The sequence below is a fragment of the Felis catus genome, chromosome A3 (genome assembly GCF_018350175.1).
Source record: "Felis catus isolate Fca126 chromosome A3, F.catus_Fca126_mat1.0, whole genome shotgun sequence".
In the NCBI taxonomy this organism is placed as follows: Eukaryota; Metazoa; Chordata; class Mammalia; order Carnivora; family Felidae; genus Felis; species Felis catus.
Genome location: NC_058370.1, coordinates 65,801,720 through 65,824,864, shown reverse-complemented (window position 1 = coordinate 65,824,864; position 23,145 = coordinate 65,801,720). Strand labels below are relative to the sequence as shown.

The following is a 23,145-nucleotide window of genomic DNA, read 5'->3' as shown; positions in this document are numbered from 1 at the left end:
GCTACATTTATTGGCTACTGGAGGATGCCATCACCTTGGAACTAAATCCCCAGTGGGACAGACGAATGAACTCTATGCCGGGAGATTTTTTTCCAGCATCAAAGGCCTTGGCTCCAGCCTTACTGGCTTCTCTAGCCTGCCAACCGCTGCCGGGGTGCCTGCCACCCACCCTGTGTGCCCTTGCCGTGAGGCCAGCCACCTCCAGAAATCGATTTGAATACAAGGATGGCACAGAGTCTTTGGTTTGGTGTTGACGGCACATCGCTTGTGCAAAATCAGTTGCAAACGTGGGTGGCCAGAGGGTAGACAGGACGAATATAAAAGGGAAAGTGAGGGCGGGAGAATACAAGATAGTTGGCAGGACGAACGAGACGAAATCCCCACATTGAAGCAGAGGCCACTAAAAAATGTCCCGAGGTGGGGGTTAGTGCAAATGGGCCTAAACCCGAAGGCAGGCAATCCAGTCGGACTAATGACAGCTGGTGAGTCAGGGCAGGGGTTAGACAGGGAGGCTCAGGCGCGAGGGAGCAGAAATCTAAGCTTAGCAAACGTCTTGAGAAGGTAAAGGCCTGGAGGGGACAGCAGCCACCTGAGGTCTGTGAGGGAACTGGACCAGAGGCCAAAGGCCAGCTAGGGATCTGGACAATCTCGGTGAGATCTTTAGAGGGACGAGGATTCCTACGGAGGGGATGGAAACCAGGCCTGGGAACCTACCATATCCTCAGCCCCTACGGGGGCGACTGAGCCACCCTAGTCTTCAGCAGAGCCAGCCTGGGCAGTGTACAGGTTTGCTCTCCCACCACAGGCTGTGCCGTGGAGGAGCTTCATCCCTGCCTCGCGAGCGGGAAGAGTCCGGAGATGCAGAAAACATACCACGGAGTCCTGGCTCTTCTTAAGCCCTGGCGCCTGGATGACGTGACCTCACCTGGCCTCACTCCAGCACCTCCCACCAGACAGAACCAACTCCCTCCTGAATCAAGACAGGCAGGACACCCCCAAGGCCCTTAGACTCGGTATGGCCGGCTCATCCAGTGGGGTGGTCGCTATCCTGCTGTTTTCTAGGGGTGGCGGCATTTTGCTGTGATGTCAACAGGACGTGGGTAGGAGCTAGTGGAGCTAGCCCAAGACAAAGGAGCCCCAGGGTTCCCTCTGTGACTGAATGCCCAGGGCGGGGGGTTGGCGTGAGGAGATTAGAGGGTTTCTGTGTATCTCGTTTCACTGCCTTCTAAAACACACACCCCGTGTCTTCTTGAGGCCACCGCCAAATTGCAAGGCTCGCACACTTGTCCTCTCCCTTCTCAAGGAGGCTGTCTGTCTCTAAGATCCAAGAAGCTCACACTGCCCTGTCCACTTCTTCCCAATGTCAGGCTCCAAAGCAACTTTCCTTCCTCCCACTGTCACAACCTTTCCTTCTCAGCGCTCCTCAAAGGGCATCGATGTGCCCTAAGGTTATGCGACACCCTCAGCCGGCGGACAGCCTATCTTGTGATGGAACCCCTCCCCTGTAAACAGAAGATGACTTCTGTGGGATGCACTTCAGCCCCCAGTGTCTCTCCTGTGACCACTCGTGGGTGGCTATCTATTTTGCCTGTTGGTAACTGGCCCTACTTACAGAGCATAGCCACCCCCACTGCTGGTATCTGAGCCAGGAGGGCCTGGCTACCCGTGGTCCCCCCAGGGTTAATCCTGAGTTAGTAAGAGGTGGGTGTTGGCTTCTTAAAACCTTGTGTGAGTTACACGTGGGTCTTGCAAGGCTTTCAGACACGGGAACTAGAGTATGTTTGTCACTGTGGTGGGCTTGAATTCAACTTAAAATTCATTTCTGCTGTGAACAAGCCCACAGAGGACTCAGGGTGGTACCATCAACATTTTTCAGAAAAGAGCTTTCAACTTAGGGGCAGTCTCAGGCAGACCTTTCCAACCTGCTAAGGAGATGTAGACTATTCTTTTCTTTCCCATTTTGATATTTCTCCAGAGACAAATCTCTAGGATATAAATGAGATCAGATACTTAAAAGAACTTGAATACATCTTTAAAGACCTGTAGCTGAGAACTCTGTATGGAACATTATTCGGCTCAAAATGTGACCAGAGACACCTGTTGCACAATGGAAGTTTCCTTTCTTATCCTTCCTTTGGATGGCCTAACTCTCTCTTCCAAACGGAATTCAAACCAGCCAGATAAACGCTCTCCCTGCCTCCTCCCCACCCCCAACCCCCAACAGTGTTAAGGATAACTCTGGAGTTCTGTAGGGGTGAGTAGGGACTTGCACAGAAGGTGACATGTGAGGTAAGGATGAACTCAGTCTTTGGGAATGCTGACTCAGACAGTTGGACACTGTTGGGAGCTCCTGAACAGCCCCTGCCTTCACTCTTTGCCATCCTCTCAGGGGATGGTCTGGCCCCAGGAAGCCTACTTGAGCCCTTCGGCAAAGGAAGCGAGGAGAGTCCTGCCCTCCTGTCCCACACTGGAGGCTCGGGAGAGACCCAAGGGAGGGAAGCACGGGTCCCTTGTGCTCCAGGTGGAGTCCCACCTGACCTCCAGGTCAGCCTGACCCCCTCACCCTGAGATGTACTTCTGCTGCTGGTTCCCAGGGACCCTCTCCCACCCTGGCCCACAGGAGCACCTGCACGCCAGGCCGGCTACCCCTGCCTGTCCAGGCCGGGTGAGGCCTGTCTACCAGTGGACTGGGTCACGGGTTGGCCTCCCGAGTCACCCTCCTCTCCTTCTTCCTCTGTGTCTGGTTCCTTCTCCATCCTGCAGGCCCACAGGAACCTCGCGCTTGTTCTTTACGCCCTTCCCTCACTCAGGGGAAGCCAGGCACAGCTCAAAGGGTCGCTTCTCTTGGTTCTGCCCTTTCATTTGGCTCAGAGGTGAGACAGAGGGTCGCAGCCTCAGGAGGAATCCCTGCTATTGCTCGGCCTTAGGGACAGGCTTCTGGAGACAGGAGCTTCGCAGGGCCCCTGAAATCTCAGAGCACTTTCCTCTGCTGGGTTTGAGCCATGTTCTGCCTTCTCTTTATCCCAGAGAGAGACTCTTCTCCATGAATCCACACTTTAAAACTTCTTTGGGCCTTTTATCATAAAGATTCTCCCTAATTCCTTGTTTCCCTGTGACTTCTCAGCAAAGACTTGGGTGCCTGCCTCCGCCCTCCCCCAGGCCCGCTCTTCCCTTTGCACCCCCTGCTGACGGTCCCCTCAGCTTGCCCCACACCAGCAGGAAGAGCTGCCCCTCCAGCCCTGTCTGGCTCTCTATAAGCCTAGCTTTGAGTCGAGTAAGTCATTTTGCAGACCTGTGCTGACCGATCGGTCCCTGCTCTCGCCCTGGGATCCCTTTTGTCAGGTGGATTCTCTACCTCGCTCTACTTCCCACTTTGCTTTGGGTACATTACCTTAGACTAAACCTGCAATAACATTTTACCCTCAGATCTGAGTCTTTAGTTTTCCCCTCCTTCTCCACCTGGTCTCTGGTTTCCTACTTCCCCTTGCTCTTTCCAGGACACGGTTGATCTTGTCCTTGTAAACCATTCACAGAGACCCTCTGGGTAGGGGGGTAGCCTTTGAGCACGATGGCATGTGCAGGGAGCCCTGCCCAGAGCCAAGGGGGAAATGGGCAGGAGCGAAGGTGATGCTAACAAAGAAAGAAGGTGAGCCTGAATCTAGCCTGTTCCGAGCTGTGTGCCAGCCAGTGAAAGTCGTAAAAACCAAAGGAGGAAGCAGATGAGGAACAGTGACCCGATCAAGCATCCAGGGACAGTCAACCTTCCATGCTCTAGACTGGCTGAGCCTGGACCATGCTGAGAGTTGTTTCCTACTTGGGACATTTCACAGCACTATCAGTAACTGCTGAGCCTGGACCATGCTGAGAGTTGTTTCCTACTTGGGACATTTCACAGCACTATCAGTAACTGCTCCCCAGAAAACCTCCTGGAATATAACAGAATTCCTCTGTGATCATTCACAAAGCACAGGAGGGTCCGTCCTGTACTTGGAGGTGAGGGAGAGGGGGCTGCATGACACAGTGTGGGGTGACTGAGGCTTGACTGGATGGTCTCAGGTCTTTCCTGCCCAGGACCCCGGTCCCAGCATTCCGGAGCTCTTGGCCTGTAATTTCCTAATATTACATACCCCCTTTGCTCCTAGCATACTAGCCAGCTGGCTACCCCAACTTTCAGTCTGAATAATTGCCTCATCAGGCCACAAGCCAGCAGACTTGGGATACTCCCCCTACACAGGTCTGTACGCACACTCTCAACTTCAAGGAGAGCCCTGCTGACCAGAAGGCCTCCCTCCAGCAGAAGGTCACTGCTAGGACATGGCCTCTGCTCTCTGATTCCTCTTTCCAACAGCTGAGCTTTGACACCCTTTCCTGCAGCCCCTTCGACAGGCATCACCGGGACAGGGCTGAGAACCTGGAAGGAGGTGTATGCTGGGCCGGAGGGAGGCCAGCAGGGACAGCGGGGCAGAGGGGGGTGGGGAGCCCTACAGAGACAGCCTCTTACAGACTCGGCCCCAGGGTTGGTGCAGCACAGCCCTACCCCAGGTGTTGGGCACTGGGTCTTACCTTCTCACGCTGCACTAAGTCCACATAATGACCATGACCGTGACTCTTATTTACCTAGTAAGTACTTTTCTTTAAATTGACTCAGTTATAAAGCGAACTCATTTGTTTATAAAGAAACCTTAAATCTCCACCATACACGGCCAACTCATATCATTTGTAACTTCTGATTGAAATCAATCAATTGATCTCTGTTAAAATTAAAAGTCTTCTGTGTCCCATACGAATCAGCATCTTGGTTATGGCTCTAGGTTATGTATTTTTGACAGTAAACTCTGAGGGCTAGGAGACTCTTTTGGGGAGCGGCTCGGCCACCTCCTGCCCTTGTCATTTTGGCTGTAAAACGTGCCCCAATCGGCTTTTTCTGCGCACCCAGGCCCGACGCACAGTGTGGAATGGGCTCTGGGGCCCTACTTACAATTCGAGGCTTGAAGGGTGGCTTGATCTTCTTCTGCTCCAGGAGAACCCAGTCGATCTCCTTGAAGAACGGGTGCTGCTTGATGGCGTCCTCGCCGTTCTGTGCCGCCACACAGCCCAGGCGCTTGTGGGGGTTCTTGGTCATGAACTGCAGGGAGGAGGGCATAACAGAATGAGTGACAAAGGCTTGGCAGGGACAGGCTGTGAGGGAAAGATGAAAGTCAGCCACGGCAACAGCTTCAAGACCATCTCCCAAGCCTGTTTCCTGCACTTTGAGGGACTCTGCCCCTCAGGGTAGTCTTGCACTCTTTTTTTTTTATGTTTATTTATTGGAGAGAGAGAGCGAGAGAGCGAGAGAGCGAGAGAGCGAGAGAGCGAGAGAGCGAGAGAGCGAGAGAGCGAGAGAGCGAGAGAGCGAGAGCACACGAGCCAGGATGGGGCAGAAAGACAGGGAGACAGAGGATCCAAAATGGGTTCCGTGCTGACAGCACAGAGCCTGATGCAGGGTTTGAACTCATGAACTGTGGGATCACAACCTGAGCCGAAGTCGGATGCTTAACCGACCGAGCCACCCAGGGGCCCCAGGGTACTCTTTCACTCTTATACAGAATTTACCATATGCCAGCCGTCATTCTAAACATCGTATATAAATTAATTCATTTCATTCAAATGCAAGCCTCTGAGGTCTATTATTATCCCTATTTTATAAGTGAGGCATAGAGAGGTTAATTAACTTGGCCAAGATCAAACAGCCAACAAGGTACAATGCTGGGATTAGGAACTCAGGCTACTACTAACTCCCAGATTCTCCTCAGGTTCTCGTCTTCTAGTTGGGGAGACTGAGATCAGATAAACTCACTCATGCTGAGAGGTCCACAGTCCTTGTTGAGGCAAGGAAAGAGGACCGGATATTCATGCCAAGGTAAATTATCAAAGGCACCCCCTCCACTTCTCCTTTTCCTGGACCCTCTCATTTTTTTTTTTAATTTGAATTTGTAACCTCTAGCATAAAATATCCACGTAGATCAACTGATTAAAAAACAAACAAGAAGAGGAAAAGCTTACTGCTTGTCTGGTAAACCACATGGATGTGTTTTCCTCCTTAGCCTTGTGAGAAGAGCTTCTGGCTTGGAGGCAGCTTCCCCAGATGTTAAAATCTGTACTTTTACCTGTATCCCTGATAGTTCCCCACACACCCAGGCGAACTTATTCCTGTTAAGTGAGTCAGTCCTGATGGCAAGTAATTTGAGCAGATGTGTACCATATAACTGAAAAAAATCAGTGCTGGTAGGTGGAAATATTTCTGATAGCCACCCAAACTAAAGGCAGGGGTGTGTGTGTGCACGTGAGCTGGAGACAAAGAGTTAGATTTTACAGGGGGAAGGCTGAGAGCCTGTATTTAAACAAAGGAATTTAAGAGGACAAACCATAATCCAAAGGAATAAATTTATACTGATACAATTTCAGGCTTCATCTTCAGGGAGATTTTCCTGGGCAGGGAGAGCCTCTTGCTGACTCTTTTCTGGTGTCCCTGAAGCCAAAGCACATGGACACTGAGCTGGGAGAGCCACAGGTAAGAGAATGCCTTAAGGGGTTTTGGGCAGTTTGGAGTTAGAAATGGTACCAATGCACACCTTGTCCTCCTAATCTAAAAGTCAGCAGAGGCCACCCCTGCTTAAACACTCCTGATTCGTAACACCCATAGGATAAAGTCCATACCCCTCAGTTTGGCACACGGAAACTTCTCAGTCTGAACCAAGATTACCCGGTTAGGCTTTTGTATCCTTTATTGCACCTATAATGCCCATATCCAGTCCCTATGTATCCTCTAAGAACCAGGCAAAATGCTGCCTGCTCTGTTGAAGACTCTCCAGATTCTCTCCCCTGTAGGGACCTGGGACCTCATGTTTCTCATTTATTTAAATTATAATTTATGGGGCGCCTGGGCGGCTCAGTCAGTTAAGCATCCGACTTCAGCTCAAGTCATGATCTCACAGTTTGTGGGTTTGAGCCCCGCATCGGGCTCTGTGCTGACAGCTCAGAGCCTGGAGCCTGCTTCAGATTCTGTGTCTCCCTCTTTCTCTGTTCCTCCTCCGTTCATGCTCTGTCTCTCTCTCTCTCTCCTTCAAAAATAAATTAAAACATTAAAAAATTTTAATTATAATTTATCTAGGGGCACCTGGGTGCCTCAGCCAGTTGAGTGACCAACTCTTGATTTCAGCTCAGGTCATGATCTCAGGGTCATGGGATCAAGCCATGTGTTGGGCTCCACACTGAGCGTGGGGCTCAGCCTCTTTCCCTGTGTCTCTGCGCCTTCCCCGCTCATGTTCTCTCTCTCTTAAAATAAAAAATTAAAAAAATTATAATTTATCCAAACATCCCTTACCCTTGGTGAGCTCTAGGATATAGGAATCAGTCCCATCTTCCCAGCATTTGGTTCAGTGCCTAGCTTCTATTGTGCACTCAGTACATTTAAATGACTAAATAGGGGGCTGAACGCTGGGCCTCAGAGCACAGTGGTAAGGAAGGAAGGCAGCAGGACCAGCACTTACTATTGCACAGGTTGTGCACTGCATAACTCTATGAGGCAAACGGCCTTCTTGAGAGCTCTGCACCACTTTGATGTAGGCAGCAGGTCTCAGAGACAGAGCTCAGTGGCCAGTCATGAAACCTGGCCTGGCATTAGAATGTGAGGAAGTAAAGTGTTCCAAGGCCAAGGGAACAAAGATTCTTCCTTACTTCCTTAGCTCTTCCTGTCCTTCCACTTCTGGGAGACAAAGTATAAGGGCTACTGACAAACATATAGATTTTAACATCCCGAGAAGATGCTCCTGAGCCAGAAGCTCTTACCGGGAAATGCCTTCTCTCAGAGACTTTGCCCTCACGGATCAGTGGACACAGGCACAACTTCTAGCTTCTGAATCTCTGTAGGTCAAAGTTTCTCAACCTCTGTGCTAATGACACTTTGGATGGGGTACATCTTTGTTGTGGGGACTGTCCTGTGCACGGTAGGATGTTTAGCCACGTCCCTGGGCTCCACCTACTAGATGCCAGCAGCAGCAATGCTCCCTCCCCACCCCAAGTTGTGATGGCAAAAACATCTCCAGACGTTGCCAGACGAATCACACCTAGCTGAGAAACACTGCTCCGGGTTGGCCAAAATGAAAGAGCCTAGTGGGGGTGCCGGCAGGGGGCTCACTGGAAGGTTTGCCGGGCTGGTGTTCAGGGCGCCGGGCGAGTGATCAGCTCTGCTGGGCTGGTACTCTGGGTGTTTTGGGTGCTGCCTGCACGTTTCTCCTTAGCCGGCATCTGACACAGTGCCTGGTACATAATAGATGCTCACTGGCACACACTAGGTGAGTGAATACACATATTCTATCTGCTTCCTTCACCGCTTTCATCCCAGTGGTGACTATGTGTGGATCTATTTTTTATTTACTGCCCACGTTTGCCTGCTGGATTGTAGTCAACCAATCCAGCAGGACCCTGGCTGTTATAGCCACCAACGCTTACTTAGCATGAGGCATGATGCCCAGCACACTGGAAACACTCAATAAATAATAGGTCATTATGGGTCATTATGGCTCAGTCGGTTGAGTGTCTGACTTCGGCTCAGGTCATGATCTCACAGTCGGGAGTTCGAGCCCCGCGTGGGGCTCTGCGCCGACGGCCTTCAGATCCTCTGTCTCCCTCTCTCTGCCCCTCCCTCACTTGTGCTCTCTTAAAAAAAAATAGGTCATTAAATTATTGACTAGGAGGGAGAGAAGGTGCGGGGGAGGGAAATTGATGAGTTGAGGGAAAGAAGAAAGGAGGAAGAAAAAAAGAACTGCGGAAGAGAATAGCATGCTCTGATGTGGCATTTTCCGGAATGTGGTATGTGTGCTCCCAGACACCTACAAAGTGATTTTAGGTCTTTTTACCAATTTCATATGATGATTTATGTTAATTAGTTATGGCAATGATACTGATTTTCCATTTATGACAGTGATATAGAACTTCTTTGTAAAAAACATGTCATTAGGTAAATATTGGTAGTGGATTGAAAGAACAAGTAAATCACAGTTGAGAGGGTACCTGATATGGGACATCTGGTGAATGTGATGTGCCAAATACTGAACTTTGGAGCATTCTGGTGGGTGAAAGAAGTCAGGACTGGAAGTCAAGGTTCTGGGGCTGTCACCTCGGTCCTGCCTCAACCCTGAGGGTCAACTGCTCTGCTCACCTTCCCTGCACCCCAGCTTTTACAGCTTTCCAAGGAGGTCAGGGAGCTTCACGTACTTGCCCTAGCACAAGTGGCTTACGTGGCGGAAAGAGCCGTGCTGAGGCAGTACTGAGCGTTTCACGTGTGCGGGATTATTTGCAGGGCTGGGGATAGTCTCTCTGTCATGTCTGAATCCAGCGCATGGATTCCACGCCCTCAGTGGACACTTCTTTTCCGATCAGGTCTTCTGCCACAGAGATGCCGTCATGCACGCAGATACACTGTGCTCGCCTCCCTCTTGTCCATCACAGGCTCCAGAGGAAGACGGGTGCGGGTGGTAGAGGAGGACGCAGGGTCCAGTGCCTGGTGTGTCAGGGGGCAGAAGTGATCCTGGCACGGTTTGGGTTGGTTCTGCTCCCTCTGAAATGCAGAGCTCCCTCTCAGGAAACACAAACACGTCCCTGGCCCACAGAAAGCAACTCGAGCCTCAACTCCCCACTGTGACTGCCTACCATTCGGCTGCAGCAGAGGTGGGCCAGAGACGGGCGGAGAGGGATGGCGAAAGGGCTCACGGGATGGAAAAGGAGTGACAGGGACAGAGGGAGAAGACAGAGGCCAGGGGAGCAGGCACGAGGGGGAGGGGGAAGGCGAGGACTCACGGCTTTCAGGATGCTGACGGCCTCCTTGCTGAGCCAGACGGGGTAGAGCACGTCGTCATGGAGGATGGACTCAAACAGGTCATCCTCATTGTCGGCCTCGAACGGGGGCTGCCCAGCCATCATTTCATACATCAGCACCCCCAGGGCCCACCAGTCCACCGAGGGGCCGTACTCCAACTCCTGCAGGATCTGTTCAAGGAAACGGGCAAGGTCAGGGCTCGCCAACGATCCCCACCCAGGGTCGCCCTTGTCTCAAGTGCTGTGTGAACTGCCTCGTTATTTCCAGCTTGCTTCTCTGCACAGCAGGGCCCAGGCTGGTATGATTTAGGCTCGAAATCAGCCAATTCAGTGAAAACTGAGTTTAGAACGCGCGATGCTGGGGGCTAACTATCAACTTTCCTCCAAAGTCAACACTGACAGCCTGTCCTCCCGTGGGAATAGATCCTGTTCTTTGAGCAGATGAAGTTCCTGACTTGCGCTTAGGACCATATAAAAATGCGTGAGTGTTTTTGACACTAAATTCAGGGTCAGAGGAGCAAGATGCAGACTGAGAGAGACATAAGCAAGCTGTGAACGACAGAGAGCAAACAAGGATCGTCTCACACCGAGCACGGCGCACACAGTGAGAAGGTGAACAGAATGTCAGTCTTCTTTAAACTGTGACAATGTCAAGTTCACCTGAGTCCTGTGCTTTTGGAAAAGAAACTGTAGTCAATAAGTCTCCCCATCCTTTTGTGTTCTAACCACAAAGGATGACTATGTTTTTGGATGTTCCAGGAAGGAAAAGAGCCATCTCCAGCGTTCCTCACGACTCCCATAAAACCCACTGATGAATCCCTTGTTTGCCTGCCTCTGCAAAGCCCAGGCCCCTTCACTTTCTGTGAGGCATTCTCCTTATTGCAATAGCCCCAATCAAATCCTCTCCTTGATCATCCAGTGTGCTTTATCTTTGTCAACAGCCACTTCTCTCACCTAGGCTCTCAGTCTCTCTTTTTTTCCTCTGACTGCAGGCACAGTTGAATGCATTTATGTTAAACGCATGTACGACACGTGGCTGAGGAATGTTCCGTGCCATCACCTTCCTGCATGGCGTGTGGGGACTGTAGTTTTAAAAAATGAATCACAATTTCAGTATCTGGGAGAAACGCCACCTAAAGTTAGGAAGCTACAGAACCTTTAGAAAAGCGAGTAATTGCCCCGATCCTATTTTTTTCTGGAGCACTGGCTATGGGTTCCAGTGGAAGAGATGGAAGACTGACCGGGATGTTTCCACTCTATTCCAAGTTTGGTGCTAAGTTCTTTCTGGGTGACCTGGAGCCACTCACTTGACTTCCTCATCCGATGAAGCTCAGATTCTCAGCTCAACCTCATAAGATGAATCAAGGTGGAAGATTTGAAAGCATATTGCAAAGTACAAAGCTCCAGATAATTGGAAGGTGGTAGGAGATCCAAGTTTTCTTCTGTTAGCTTTGGTCTCCATGTATACGAAGTACGTGGTAGGTCAATGGTCTATGTGTGGCTCAGGGTAGAAATAAATGCTGCGCTGTCCCCACTGCTAAGGAAGGGATTATGAAGTGATGTCCCCATCCCATAATTATCTTCTCCTCTTATCAGAGCAGGAGTAGGCCTGGTGCTGCCCAAGAACAGAAGGGCAGAGGAGATGACCTCTCCTGGTTTCTCTCAGCTCTGTAATTCTATGGAGAATTCCCCAAAGTGATGGTGATGGAGGACAAGCATGGGTGAGGTGCATGTCCTAAAAGGGGTGTGCATCCAGGACTCTCCCCAAAATGGCAAAGGCCATGAACAGTCTCATCAGTTTGCAGGTAACTTCACAGGGAACTTGTCCAGAGCAAGGCTCCAGTTCAAGTTCTCAGATTTCAGGACAGCCAGGGAAGAGGATGCTGACCGTGAGGACCGGGGCTTTCCATGGTCTCTCAAAACACCCTTCTAGAGACTAGAGATTGCTTGGGATTAAGTAAAAAAAGACTTGGGAGGAATCATTTTGAAAACATTAAAAGCATGCATGATTTAAGAATTTAAGAATCCTTTTAATTTAGAATGGAAAGAAATGCAAGCAAACGCAGCCATCTTTGAATTATTTGGGGCTGGCACTCTGTTTGGTGAGTATCTTTGGTCTCTTAGCTCAGTGGTCATCACATGGTATCTGAGGGTCAGTAAGCTCTGCTGTCCCGAGAAGCCAGTAATGCTGCTCTGTGCCAAAGCCAAAGCCAGCGAGCGGCTCTGTCAGTCATGAATGAGCCAACACCCTGTGCGGCTCAGCATGGCATTGCTGGTTTTGAGGGCATCGCTATCACCCATCTTGTCCAGAAAGCTTTCTCATATTCCCCCAGCTTTCCTCTTATCTTCTGACATCCTAAGACCCTTTCCTGTCCCTAAGATCTTTAGGCACTTTCCATATACTACCGTGATTTTGGTTATTTTTTCATGGTCAATTTTTCCCTCTGGGCATCTCTAAGGCACCAGGCATAAGGGTTCTAGCATGCTTCTGAGCAACGTGCCCCCCGCCCCCGGCTCCCCCGCAACCAGGCCAATTGCAGCACTCGGGACACTGGCTGCCACATGTGCCCCAGTGTGTGTCTCACCGGGTGTGCTCCCTTCTCTCTTGGGTTCAGGGGGCTTGGGGTGCCAGGGTGGCCACCCTCCAGCCTCCAGGAGGTGGAAGATCTGGGTTCAGTGCCTCCACAGGGTGGTGGGGAGGTGACCTCCAGGTGGCCCATGTGTGCTCAGCCAGGACGGCTCTGCAGAAACCACAGAGCGGCCCTGCCCACCCTTCCCCAGGCCCACTCCAGAGCCTTCCCTTTTGGGGAGGTATCTTTTGTAAAATTCCTTTCGGGCTTGGCCCTAATTTTATGCTTTCTCACCAGCTTGTCAACAATGGAGAGGTGAGAAGGGCAAGGCTTCACACACCACGGGAGGGCACCTGGTACGGTGGCTACCCCCTTGAATTGGTCAGAGCCCGGGTAGAAGAGAAGGGCAGGCACTGGGTCTAATGGCGCCAGTCATACCCAGGGCTGGCTGCCATTTCCTGGGGAGCACGCGCTGGGCATGGGAAATGGAGAGGGGGTGCAGTGGGGGCTAGCCCAGGTCGCACGGTGGGAAGAGAAGCCTTGGGGAAGAGCTAGCACCAAAGGAGCTAGCGCCTCATTAGGTGTCTCTGGTTTCAGGGTTAACCCAGGCGCCTCACAACCCCTCCCTGTTTGAATAGAGGCTTATGGTTTCTCAAGCATTTCCATGCTCTAATCTCATTAGATTCTTATAACACCTTGATGAGGTAGGTAGGGCGGGAATTGTTATTCCTATTTGAAAGATGAGGAAGCTGGGGGGTTGAAAACATTTTGTGACTTGGTCAAGGTCCCATGGGGGCATCAGTGGTCAAGTCTAGCCTGGAAACTCAACTCTCAGGACTGTGCTTTTCCCACACTGCACGTGCCAGCAACAGTGATGATGGTGACAGAGCTACTACGTATTGTCCCAGTGCTCACTGTGGGCCAGGCACCAGGCTAAATGCTTTAGAGGCATAATTTCATCTAATCTCCCCCGTAGCCCTTGATAAAAGTAGCTGTGTCTCTATCAGTTGTAATTTGCCTACAGGAAGACCAGGGATTGCTTTTGGCATTGCACACATAGTGGAGATTCTGTATCGCGGACACAAAGATGGAATGGGAAGGAACAGTGTCTGCGCCTCCTTATAGACAGAGAGATCAGCCCTATTCATTGTGGCTCTCATCAATGGACTGCCTTTCATGAAGGTTGTGTGGGCGTTTTGTTCATCATAAAGTGAATATTTGCCTTGGGCTGGGTCCTTAACTACTATGCTGGCCTGTTAACCCTTTGTCTCTGGCATCAGCTTACAGAGGAATTGGAACCAAGTATTCTGATGATAAGAAATGAATGAGGAAGATGGTAAAAAAGAAGGTCCCAATTGAGAGCCCTCACTTTTGCTGATTTCTCCTCAAAGATTAAATTCCTAGTGTTCCTACTAAGGAAGATATTTTGAAATCTCTCCTTTCAGATCTCTTAGAAGATAAAGGTCCTAAGGGAATTCAACTATTACTTACCATCCTCACATCTCTCCTCAGGCCCCCCATGTCTTGTCCGGTCTGTGAAAAGTCTCTTCACTGACCTTCCCTCACTCTCTGTCTTCTGAGCTATATTGCTGTTGCCTGTCTGTGTCCTGGGACAGGTGTGAGAAACCTGGACACCCTCCAATGGAAAACTCTTAGTGGGTCTATAGAGCCGACAGGAAAAAGACCACTTTCCTTGGTCCTTTTTCCTAATTTTATCTATTACCATAAATAGCTATACTATTTTCCTTTTCTGAACAAGGCCAAGAATATTCTCATCCCTTCAACTGTGTTCATGGTGGAGTGTCACAAGTTCAAATTCATTTATTCATTCAACGAACCATGACTAAAAGCCTGATCTGTGGTCTGGTTCCTGGACTCAGATTAGAAACACAGCCTCTGCCCTAAAGGATTCAGAGCCCAGGGATACTGAACCTCCTGTACTGCCCTGCCCCCACCCCAATCTTCCCTGTTGTTTTCGGGAATGCTTCCGACTCCCTACCACCAAAGGAAATCCTGCTGATTCTTGACAACTTAGTTAATCTACCAGGTGCTCCAAGAAGACTCCCCTTATCCCTGAGGATACCATCTTGTCTCTCATATCTATTTATTCTGCTTAATTAGTTGTTTACTTATCTGCCACTGCCTCTAAACCAGAAGTTCTTTTAGGAGAGTGATGAGTGTTTAGCCAATTCTTTACCCCCACTTTGCTTTGTGTCTAGCAGGTGCTCAAACAATGCCACTGAAAGGAAATGAAATCTGAATGGGCTAACACCTACCCACCACGGGCAGTGCTTAATGGAGATTGGTATTTCCTTCCCAGCTTACATGTGTCAGAACCCTCAAGTCCATTTTTATTAAGCATCTGTGATATACTTCGTCCTAAATTGGAATCATGTCACACTAGGTATCACTCAACCTAGGTAAGATTGATTTGGAGAAATTCGAAGCAAATACTTTATGAGGAACAAAACATCCAGACAACTTGACAAAAGGCAGCCCATCATTAGGGCTCCCAGTGGACATCTCTGATCTATATGTATCAGATATACATATAGCTTTCCTCTTCCTGCTTGACCCTGTGCACCTGCTATGCAGAATCGCCACACCACTAGGAAGGGCAAATAATTCTTGGTTTTACTGTAGGTGCGTTACAGCTAATGAAGAAGCTAACTGCTGCCTTTATCGATGGTGCTTCTTTATTCCAGTTATTAAGAAGTGAAAACAATGATAGAAGTTTACAAAGTTCTCTTAGTCTTACTTTCATTGGTAGTTCTGGACTGAGAGGGAAGGACCTGCCCAGGTTTGGGGAATGGCCTGTTCACAGTTTGCCCAGTATCTCCCTTATCACCGTCAACTTCCTTACGGAGAAATCAGCAAACCTTCTACCTTTCCTTTTCTCCCTCCTCCCTCAGAATCTATCCTAGTTTTCTAGAGCCTTCCCCCAGCACCAGTAAGTGACCCCAGTGCATGGGAATGGATCCCTGCCTCTGCCCTGGTGGGATAAGGTGGTTAGCACATGGTCTTACCTCGGGTGCGATGTAGTCAGGAGTTCCACAGAATGTGGTGGTTGTGACGCCGTTCAGAATCCCCTCCTTGCACATCCCAAAGTCGGCTAGCTTGCAGTGACCTTCTGCATCCAGAAGGATGTTGTCCAGTTTCAAATCCCTGCAAGAGGGGTCAGAACCACATGATTAGTGCTTCAGCCACCCCAATATGGTCTTCTTGAGTTGGAGAGATGTGGCCACCTCAGGGAAATCTGCGATAAAAAGGAAAACCTTTGAGGAGGCTTGACCTGCTGGCAACCAACCTCTGTCTGGGGCTCTTGCCCAAGTTGAGCAACCCCTAAAGGTGCCTCCATTGTCCCCAACATGAGAGGGGAGCTCCTAATATCTCAAGACTACTGTGGTTTAATAAAATCAGTAGCTATTTATTGAAGCCCTACTATGTGCTGCAATTCAAATTATTTAGACCTTGATATGAGAGAGAGATGCAACTTATCCCCCTTCCTTCATGGGTTAACCATAGGGATCAGTTGGAGGGACAAGACTAATGCATAGTAACATCGATGACTCAGATCAAACCACAGAAGGATCAGATGCTACTTTACAGGACACCGACTATGTGAGCTATTGTGTTTCATGGGGAAGACCACTGACAGCAGCTGCAGTCTGGGAGAGCTTCAAAAAAAAAAGGACTCTCAAGAGAAGCTTGGAGAGATGGTTAGGTTTGGAAAGGGCACAAAAAGAAAAGGTGGGAGGGAAGGGAAAGCCAACACAGCAGGTGCAAAAGGCAGTGAAAGGACCAGAGAATTGGGCTCCAGTGAATGGCGGGGCCAGACAGGCAGATTGAAACCAACCCCAAAGAGCCTAGAATGCAAGAGGGGTTTGAAATTCCTGCTGAGGACAATGAGAGACCTGCCTGCATGAGCACGATCTATTTGTAAGATCAGTCTTCTCTGGGCAAGCAGGCAGAGGGGGGAAAGGTTCTGGGGACAGGAGGGAAGACACACTGGTGGCAACGACCAGGGCCTACAGAGACCAGGTGGTTCCTTGCAGTGACTGAGGGCCACAAAGGGTGGGTGGGGGCCTGCTGGCCTTAGTCAGTGTAGCTCTCTTGCATCCTGCTTTACAGTTTGGGGTTCTACATAAGATCCTGTATAAAATCTGAAGTTCTGGATAAGAATTCCCCTACCAACCAAATCTGCAAACCCCAACCCTGTCCTGTAGAAGAACCCAGACTGTCAGATGGAGGTCCTCACCCTGGACCTCCCTCAGCATCCTCTCTGGAATGGGGCCAGGGTCTTACAAAGAAGGCCTATTGCCCCGCACACAGAGCAAGAGGGGCCTTTCTCACAAGTCTGCTGGCATCTGGATTTGAACTTCAGCCATCATCAGAGATCTGGGCCTGAGTGCAAAGGTGGGGCAGGAAACATTTCAGGGCCTGCCTGCTTTGCACCCACAGCCCTGTTTCCGCTTACAGCTGGGACTTCTTGAGAAAAGAGAAAGCTCATAAAATATGCTGTTCTAAGCAGATGCTTGTGAACTAAAGAAAGAACAGGGAGCCCAACCAAGCCGCACCACTGGGACTGGGCTCCTCGACCTTCTACCCTGGCCACTGTGTGTGGTCAGGGCTCAGTTCTGGCTGGGGTGGGAGGGAAGGGAGAAGAACACTGACGTGGGCACAGGAAGCCTGGGTTTTAATCCCTCTTGTGGCATGGCCCTGGTGAATTCACCTTGTGGGTCTGTTATCTGCTCTATCAAATTGGGATGACACTTTCCTGCTTGTCTAAAGGGTTGAGATAGTATGTGTAGAAGTAGCAGGCCTTTATACCATTACACCCACTTCCTTCACAAGGAAACTGAGTTGGAGGGGAGTGGGTGTTCTGTCTGCCCATCTGAAAATGCTGGCGTTGTCAAGAGGTGAACCTATGTGCCCCACTGAGTTACAACCCCTTGCTGCTCCCTAATCTAGTGTTGCCTTGTCAAGGCCCACACGCACGCACCATGGTCACCATGGCTACACTTGCAATTGTAGCAGCAATAAACAAACATGTGGAAAGCACCTCTGTGGTCTACAAACCACATTCATGTTCTGAACAAGGGTTCAGAAGAACATGCTTTGCTATTATCGTGGCAGCGGTAAGCAAGTGGAAGCTGGAAAGAGGTAGGTGATTTCTGGAAGGTGACGAGGGGGTTGATGTAACTAGGACTTGAACTGGGTCCTCTGCTCTAAAATCTGGTGTTCTTGCCTCTGTGTACTACACTCCTCTACCTTCCTGCCTTCCTGTTGGTGGTCTTCTTCCAATGCCAGCCACCAGCCCCAATTTAGAAAGGCCCCACCTGCACCCTCTCAAGCCCTCTCTTTTAAAGCCTTGTCATTGGAAGGGTGCATTCTGCTTTGTACGAATGGAGGAGATTCAGAAGATTCCAAGCCAGCCTGAACTTCGCCCTTCTAAAAATTCAACTCCGCACTTCCTTCTGCTCAGGATTCCTACTCAGGACAAGAGAAGGTGGAATGTCTTTCTTCTCCCTCTTCTGCTCTCTGCCTGTCCTAGCCCTGGCCCAGGTACACACTGTCCCCCTGCTTCTTGCTTCCTCTTCTCCCCGAGGGAAGAAGCCACCCCATGCTGAAGGCCCAGGGGGACCACGAGGGCCGAGTATGTTCTGTAGGCAGTCCACGGGCAGCTGCCCCCTCTGCCGTGGGGAAGGGAGGCCCCAGGCCAAAGCACATCTTCACACTGTCCCACCGCTGATGCCAGAAATCCTGCCACTACTCACCTCTTCAAATTTCCCCTCTGCTGTCTGTGTTTCTCTAGAGCTCTGCCTCCCCACATGAAACCATGTCTCATGGAAGAGATGGTGACTTAAGTTCCTTTCCTCTGTGACAGGGGAGACTGGCGCAGCTGGAAAGTCCCCTGGGGACCAGAGATGCCACAATTAAAACTTTATTCCCCTGGGGGTCTTCAGTCTCTTTAAAAAGAAAACTACCCACACTGCTGGGACTAAGCCTGCCTGGTGCTGGGCTCTCAGTGAGTTCTGAGTGGGGTTTCAGTGGATGGCACAGCCAGGGCCATGTTTTGCTCAGGCAGAGGAAAAGGGAGAGAACGCCCTTCTCTACAAGGGCGTAGGGGCCCAGGGCCCTTCACGGAAGGTGGCGTCCCTGGAATCCTGCTTGTTGAATGGCTTGGTGGCTCCTCTTGGTTCTCCCTCCCTCCTCCTTGGCCGCACTGCTGCCCCAAGACCCCCGCCTCCCCCTCCACTTTCTACTTGCCGTTCCGGCCCCAGGATCTCCTCACCTGCTGGCTTTTAGTGCTGCCTGTTCTGAGGGGTCTCTAAAGCTTCCCTGGGAAAGAGGTCAGAACAATGGTTTCTCAGCCTTGCTGGCTCTGAGGCCCAGCTTGCAGGGCAGGGTGAGTGGGCTCTTCTCCTTCCTAGGTGTTCCCCAGGCGCTCAGGTCAGGGGCCGGGCACATAGTGGGTTCTCATCGAACTTGTTGACTGATAGCTTTGCAAAGAGGGATTTCTGACTAGATATTAACCCCCATCAGTCCTGAAATACAAGGGCAGGGTACGTTTGAGGACTGGGGACATTTTTAAAGGAATGGGGTCATTTTTTTTAATAGTGGAAAAAAATACAGCAAAATCCTTTCCCCTATATATGAATCAATATGACTAGCTTTTACTTATTAAATTAATAGTTTCAACACTTTAAATAGACAATGCCTTCATATGTTCTAAAACCCAAAGTATAAAAAGGGCACACATAACAATAAAAATTCTCCCTACTGCATCTGTTCTTCAGACACCTCTATTTTCCCCCTACAGGCAACTGCATTAAAAAAAATGTTTAGGGGTGCCTGGGTGGCTCAGTTGGTTAAGCATCCAACTTTGGCTCAGGTCATGGTCTCGTGGTTTGTGGGTTCGAACCCTGCGTCAGGCTCTGTGCTGACAGCTTAGAGCCTGGAGCCTGATTCGGATTCTGTGTCCACCTCCCTCTCTGCCCCTCCCCTGCTCATGCTCTGCCTCTGTCTCTCAAAAATAAATAAATGTTAAAAAATTTTTTTAAATGTTTATGTTTGAGAGTGAGCAAGGGAGGGGCAGAGAGAGAGAGAGAGAGAGAGAGAGAGAGAGAGAGAGAGAGAGAGAGAGGATCTGAAGCAGGCTCTGAGAGCACAGAGCTTGATGCAGGACTTGAACTTACAAACTGTGAGATCATGACCTGAGCCTAAGTCAGATGCTTTGACTGAGCCACCCAGGCGCCCCAGGCAACTGCATTTTATTCATGTCTTGTGTATCGTCTTGGTCACATTTTACGCATAAATAAGAACACTTCATGTCCCCCCTTTTAACTAATCACGACCTTACTACATGCACTGTTTTGCGCATTACCTTTTCCATTTTATATGTATTGGAGATCTGTCTTGGCACATAAAGAGGCTATTTTTTGTGGCTGTATAACACTCTACCATATTTATTGGGGAACGTTTAGCTTGCTTTCAATTATCGGGCTATTACAAACAGTGCTGCTGTAAAGATGCTTATAAATATATGAAAGTAACCGTACATGCTTTCTAGAAAGGAAATTTCTGAGTCAGATAGAACGGGAATGTAGATTTTGATGGATGTTGCCAAGCTGCCCTCCTTAGAGGTTGAAGGATTGACACTTTTTAAAAAATGTTTATTTATTTTTGAGAGGGAGAGACAGACAGATGACAGAGTATGGGCAGGGGAGGGTCCCTGAACTGTTAGCACAGAGCCTGACACTGGGCTCAAACCCATGAACCATGAGATCGTGACCTGAGATGAAGTTGGACACTTAACCAACTGAACTACCCAGGCACCCCAACGATTTACACTTCTGTCAGCAGTCCATGATAGTGCCTCCTTGCCAAATGGTACATTATTGAGTTTCTGGTAGTCTGACAGGTGAAAACAGTGAGTTTCTGGTAGTCTGATAGGTGAATACAGTATCTCAGTATATTCTTAAGTTTCTCTGTAAGTTTGAATATTTTTTCATACGTTTAAAAGATACTAGTATTTTTTTTTCAGTGAACTGTTGTCGTTTTTATTTTATGGTGTTTGTTTCTCATTGTTTTTTTTTGTTTGTTTTTGTTTTTGTTTTTTTTTTTTTTTTTAAGGAGCTCTTTCTAGATTAGGAAGTGAAATTTGAGTGGCAGAGGAATTGCAAATTCTTCTCCCAGGTTAATTTTTGATATTGCTTATGGCGGTTTATTTTATGGTTTTTGGATTTTATGCCTTAATTTGAAAGGATTTACCCCTTTCAAAGTTAATAAAAGCATTTTCTCAAGATCCCCCTTTGTACTTTTCTGCTTTCATTTTATTAAAAAAAATTTTTTTTTAATGTTCATTTATTTTTGAGAGAGACAGAGAGAATGCAAGTGGGTTGGGGCAGAAAGAGAGGGAGACACAGAATCCGAAGCAGGCTCCAGGCTCCGAGCCGTCAGCACAGAGCTTGATGTGGGGCTCGAACTCACAGAGCTGTGAGATCATGACCTGAGCCGAAGTCGGATGCCCAACTGACTGAGCCACCCAGGCACCCCTGCTTTCATTTTATAAACAGAAGTCTTTTGACATGTTTGGAATTTGGCCTGATCAAAGTACGAAGCAGAGATCCAACTTGGGTTCAAATCCCATAGGTTGGATAGTTCATGGACTGAAACACCACTTTTTCAAATGCTGTTACTAGCTCTCCATAAGCATTTGTACTTATTTCTGTACTCTTCATTTGATGATGTTGATCTATATCACACTTTTTAAATTACTGTGGGTTTATAAAACATTTTCACATCCAGTAGGGCTGATCTCCTTCTTTCTTAAAATTTCCTAGCTACTCTTGCTTGTTTATTTTTCCATATGAACTTTAGAATCATCTGTCTTGTTTTAAAAAAAAATCCTTGTGATGTTTTTATTGGGAACATGTCTAAAGCTATAAATTAACTCAGAGAGAATTGATATTTTTATGATGTTGAGTCTTCCTATCCAATAATATTGTTTGTCTTCCGATTTGTTAAAGTCTAATGTCCGTGAGGGGCATTTGAAAGTTCTCTCTTATAGATCTTGTGCATTTCTTGTTATATTTAATGGCAGCCTGCTGGTCGTCCCAATACCCCTTCTCATTTTCTTCCTTAGTAAGAGAACGTTGCTGCTATTGTTGTTGTTGTTGTTGTTTTTTGAGCCCTGCTCATAGTGATGTAGCTATAAATCGGGACTCAAAGCCTTCCTTAGAGCTGGGTGTGGTTATGTGACTATGTTCTAGCCAATCAACTGTGTGAAGTCACAAAATGAAGAAACTTACTCTTCTCCTTCCTTCCTCTCCCTACTGCCTGGATGAGGATATCATGCCTGGAGAATCAGCAGCCACCTTCGACCATGAAGAAAAGGACCAAAAGCCCCAGTAATGGTGACTGGACTTCCCATCTCCAGTTAGCATTCATATGAAAAAGAAACTTGTATCTTATTTAAAGCACTGTTGTCTGGGGTTTATATGATAATTACAGCAGAATCCACTTCTAAAGAATGCAAGTTGTTATTGTCTGTTTTAAATTCCAGTTTTACATGGGGTCTTTTCTTGAGGGTGCCTGGGTGGCTCCGTGGGTTGAGTGTCCAACTCAGGTCATTATCCCAGGGTCGTGGGATTGAGCCCCCTGTGGTGTGCTAGGCTGAGCATGAAGCCTGCTTGGAATTCTCTCTCTCCCTCTGTCCCTCCTCGTCCCCTCACTACCACTCATGTGCTCTCTCTCTCCAAAAAAAACTTTTTTTTATTAAAAAAATTTTTCCTATTATAAATGAGGTCTTTTCTTCCATCATATTATTTATCTGGTTGCATATGTATTTATTAGTTATTAATTTCTGTTTATCATTTTATGCCCTGCCACTATACTGAATATTTTTTATTTAAAAAAAATGTTTTTATATTTTATTTATTTTTGACAGAGGGAGACAGAGAACAAGTGGAGGAAGAGGGAGAAGGAGACACAGAATCCGAAGCGGGCTCCAGGCTCCAAGCTGTCAGCACAGAGCCTGATGCAGGGCTCGAACCCACAAACTGCAAGATCATGACCTGAGCCGAAGTCAGATGCTCAATCAACTGAGCCACCCAGGCACCCCAAATGTTCATTTTTGTAAAGGAGTTTTCCAGTTGATTCTCCTGGATTTTCCAAATCATCTGTCGTTGCTGATCATTTTTACTTCCTCCTTTTCAGTGTTTACATTTTTAGCTTACTTATTTTGCCTAACTGTGTTAGCTAGAACCTGAAGAACAATGCTAAATAACGATGGTGATAGTGAGCATATTTGGTAGTCTTTGATTTTAGGGTGGGGTCCCTCCCAGCACTTCCTCAGGCAGAATGCCTTTATCATAGCCCTTGTCACTTGGTACCTGACTGAAGGCGACTAGACCTCCATTAGACTGAAGACTTGTGAGAAATTCCATGGAAACTCCCTTTCTCTCCCAGCTTCCAGAGGTCCAAATGAGGTGTGGGGAAGAGGGTAAGGAACAGTGCCCCCCTCTAGTCCTGGGTTTCTCGTCCCTGGAGCTGGATTGACATTGGCAGCTGGATAATTCTTTGTTGTGGGGGGCTGTCTGGTGCATTGTAGGAAGTTCACTAGCAACCCTGACCTCTGCATATTAGATGCTATTATCAACACCCCCCCCACCCCCCCACCCCCCCCCCCGCCCTGCCTAGTTCACAAGGCCCCAGA

The 23,145-nt window shown here is 48.7% G+C and overlaps 1 protein-coding gene across 5 annotated transcripts in view; it reads right to left on the bottom strand.

Moving 5' to 3' along the window:
• PRKCE (protein kinase C epsilon) overlaps positions 1-23,145 on the bottom strand; it is a 502,312-nt gene that overhangs the window by 22,142 nt on the left and 457,025 nt on the right. For all 5 annotated transcript variants that reach the window (XM_011281033.3, XM_019827139.3, XM_045055096.1 and 2 more), the window contains 3 exons: positions 15,452-15,590; positions 9,838-10,026; positions 4,979-5,125 (listed from right to left, as the gene is read on the bottom strand). In XM_011281033.3, coding sequence (XP_011279335.1) covers positions 4,979-5,125; positions 9,838-10,026; positions 15,452-15,590 — 475 coding nt within the window. The remainder of the gene's footprint in view (positions 1-4,978; positions 5,126-9,837; positions 10,027-15,451; positions 15,591-23,145) is intronic.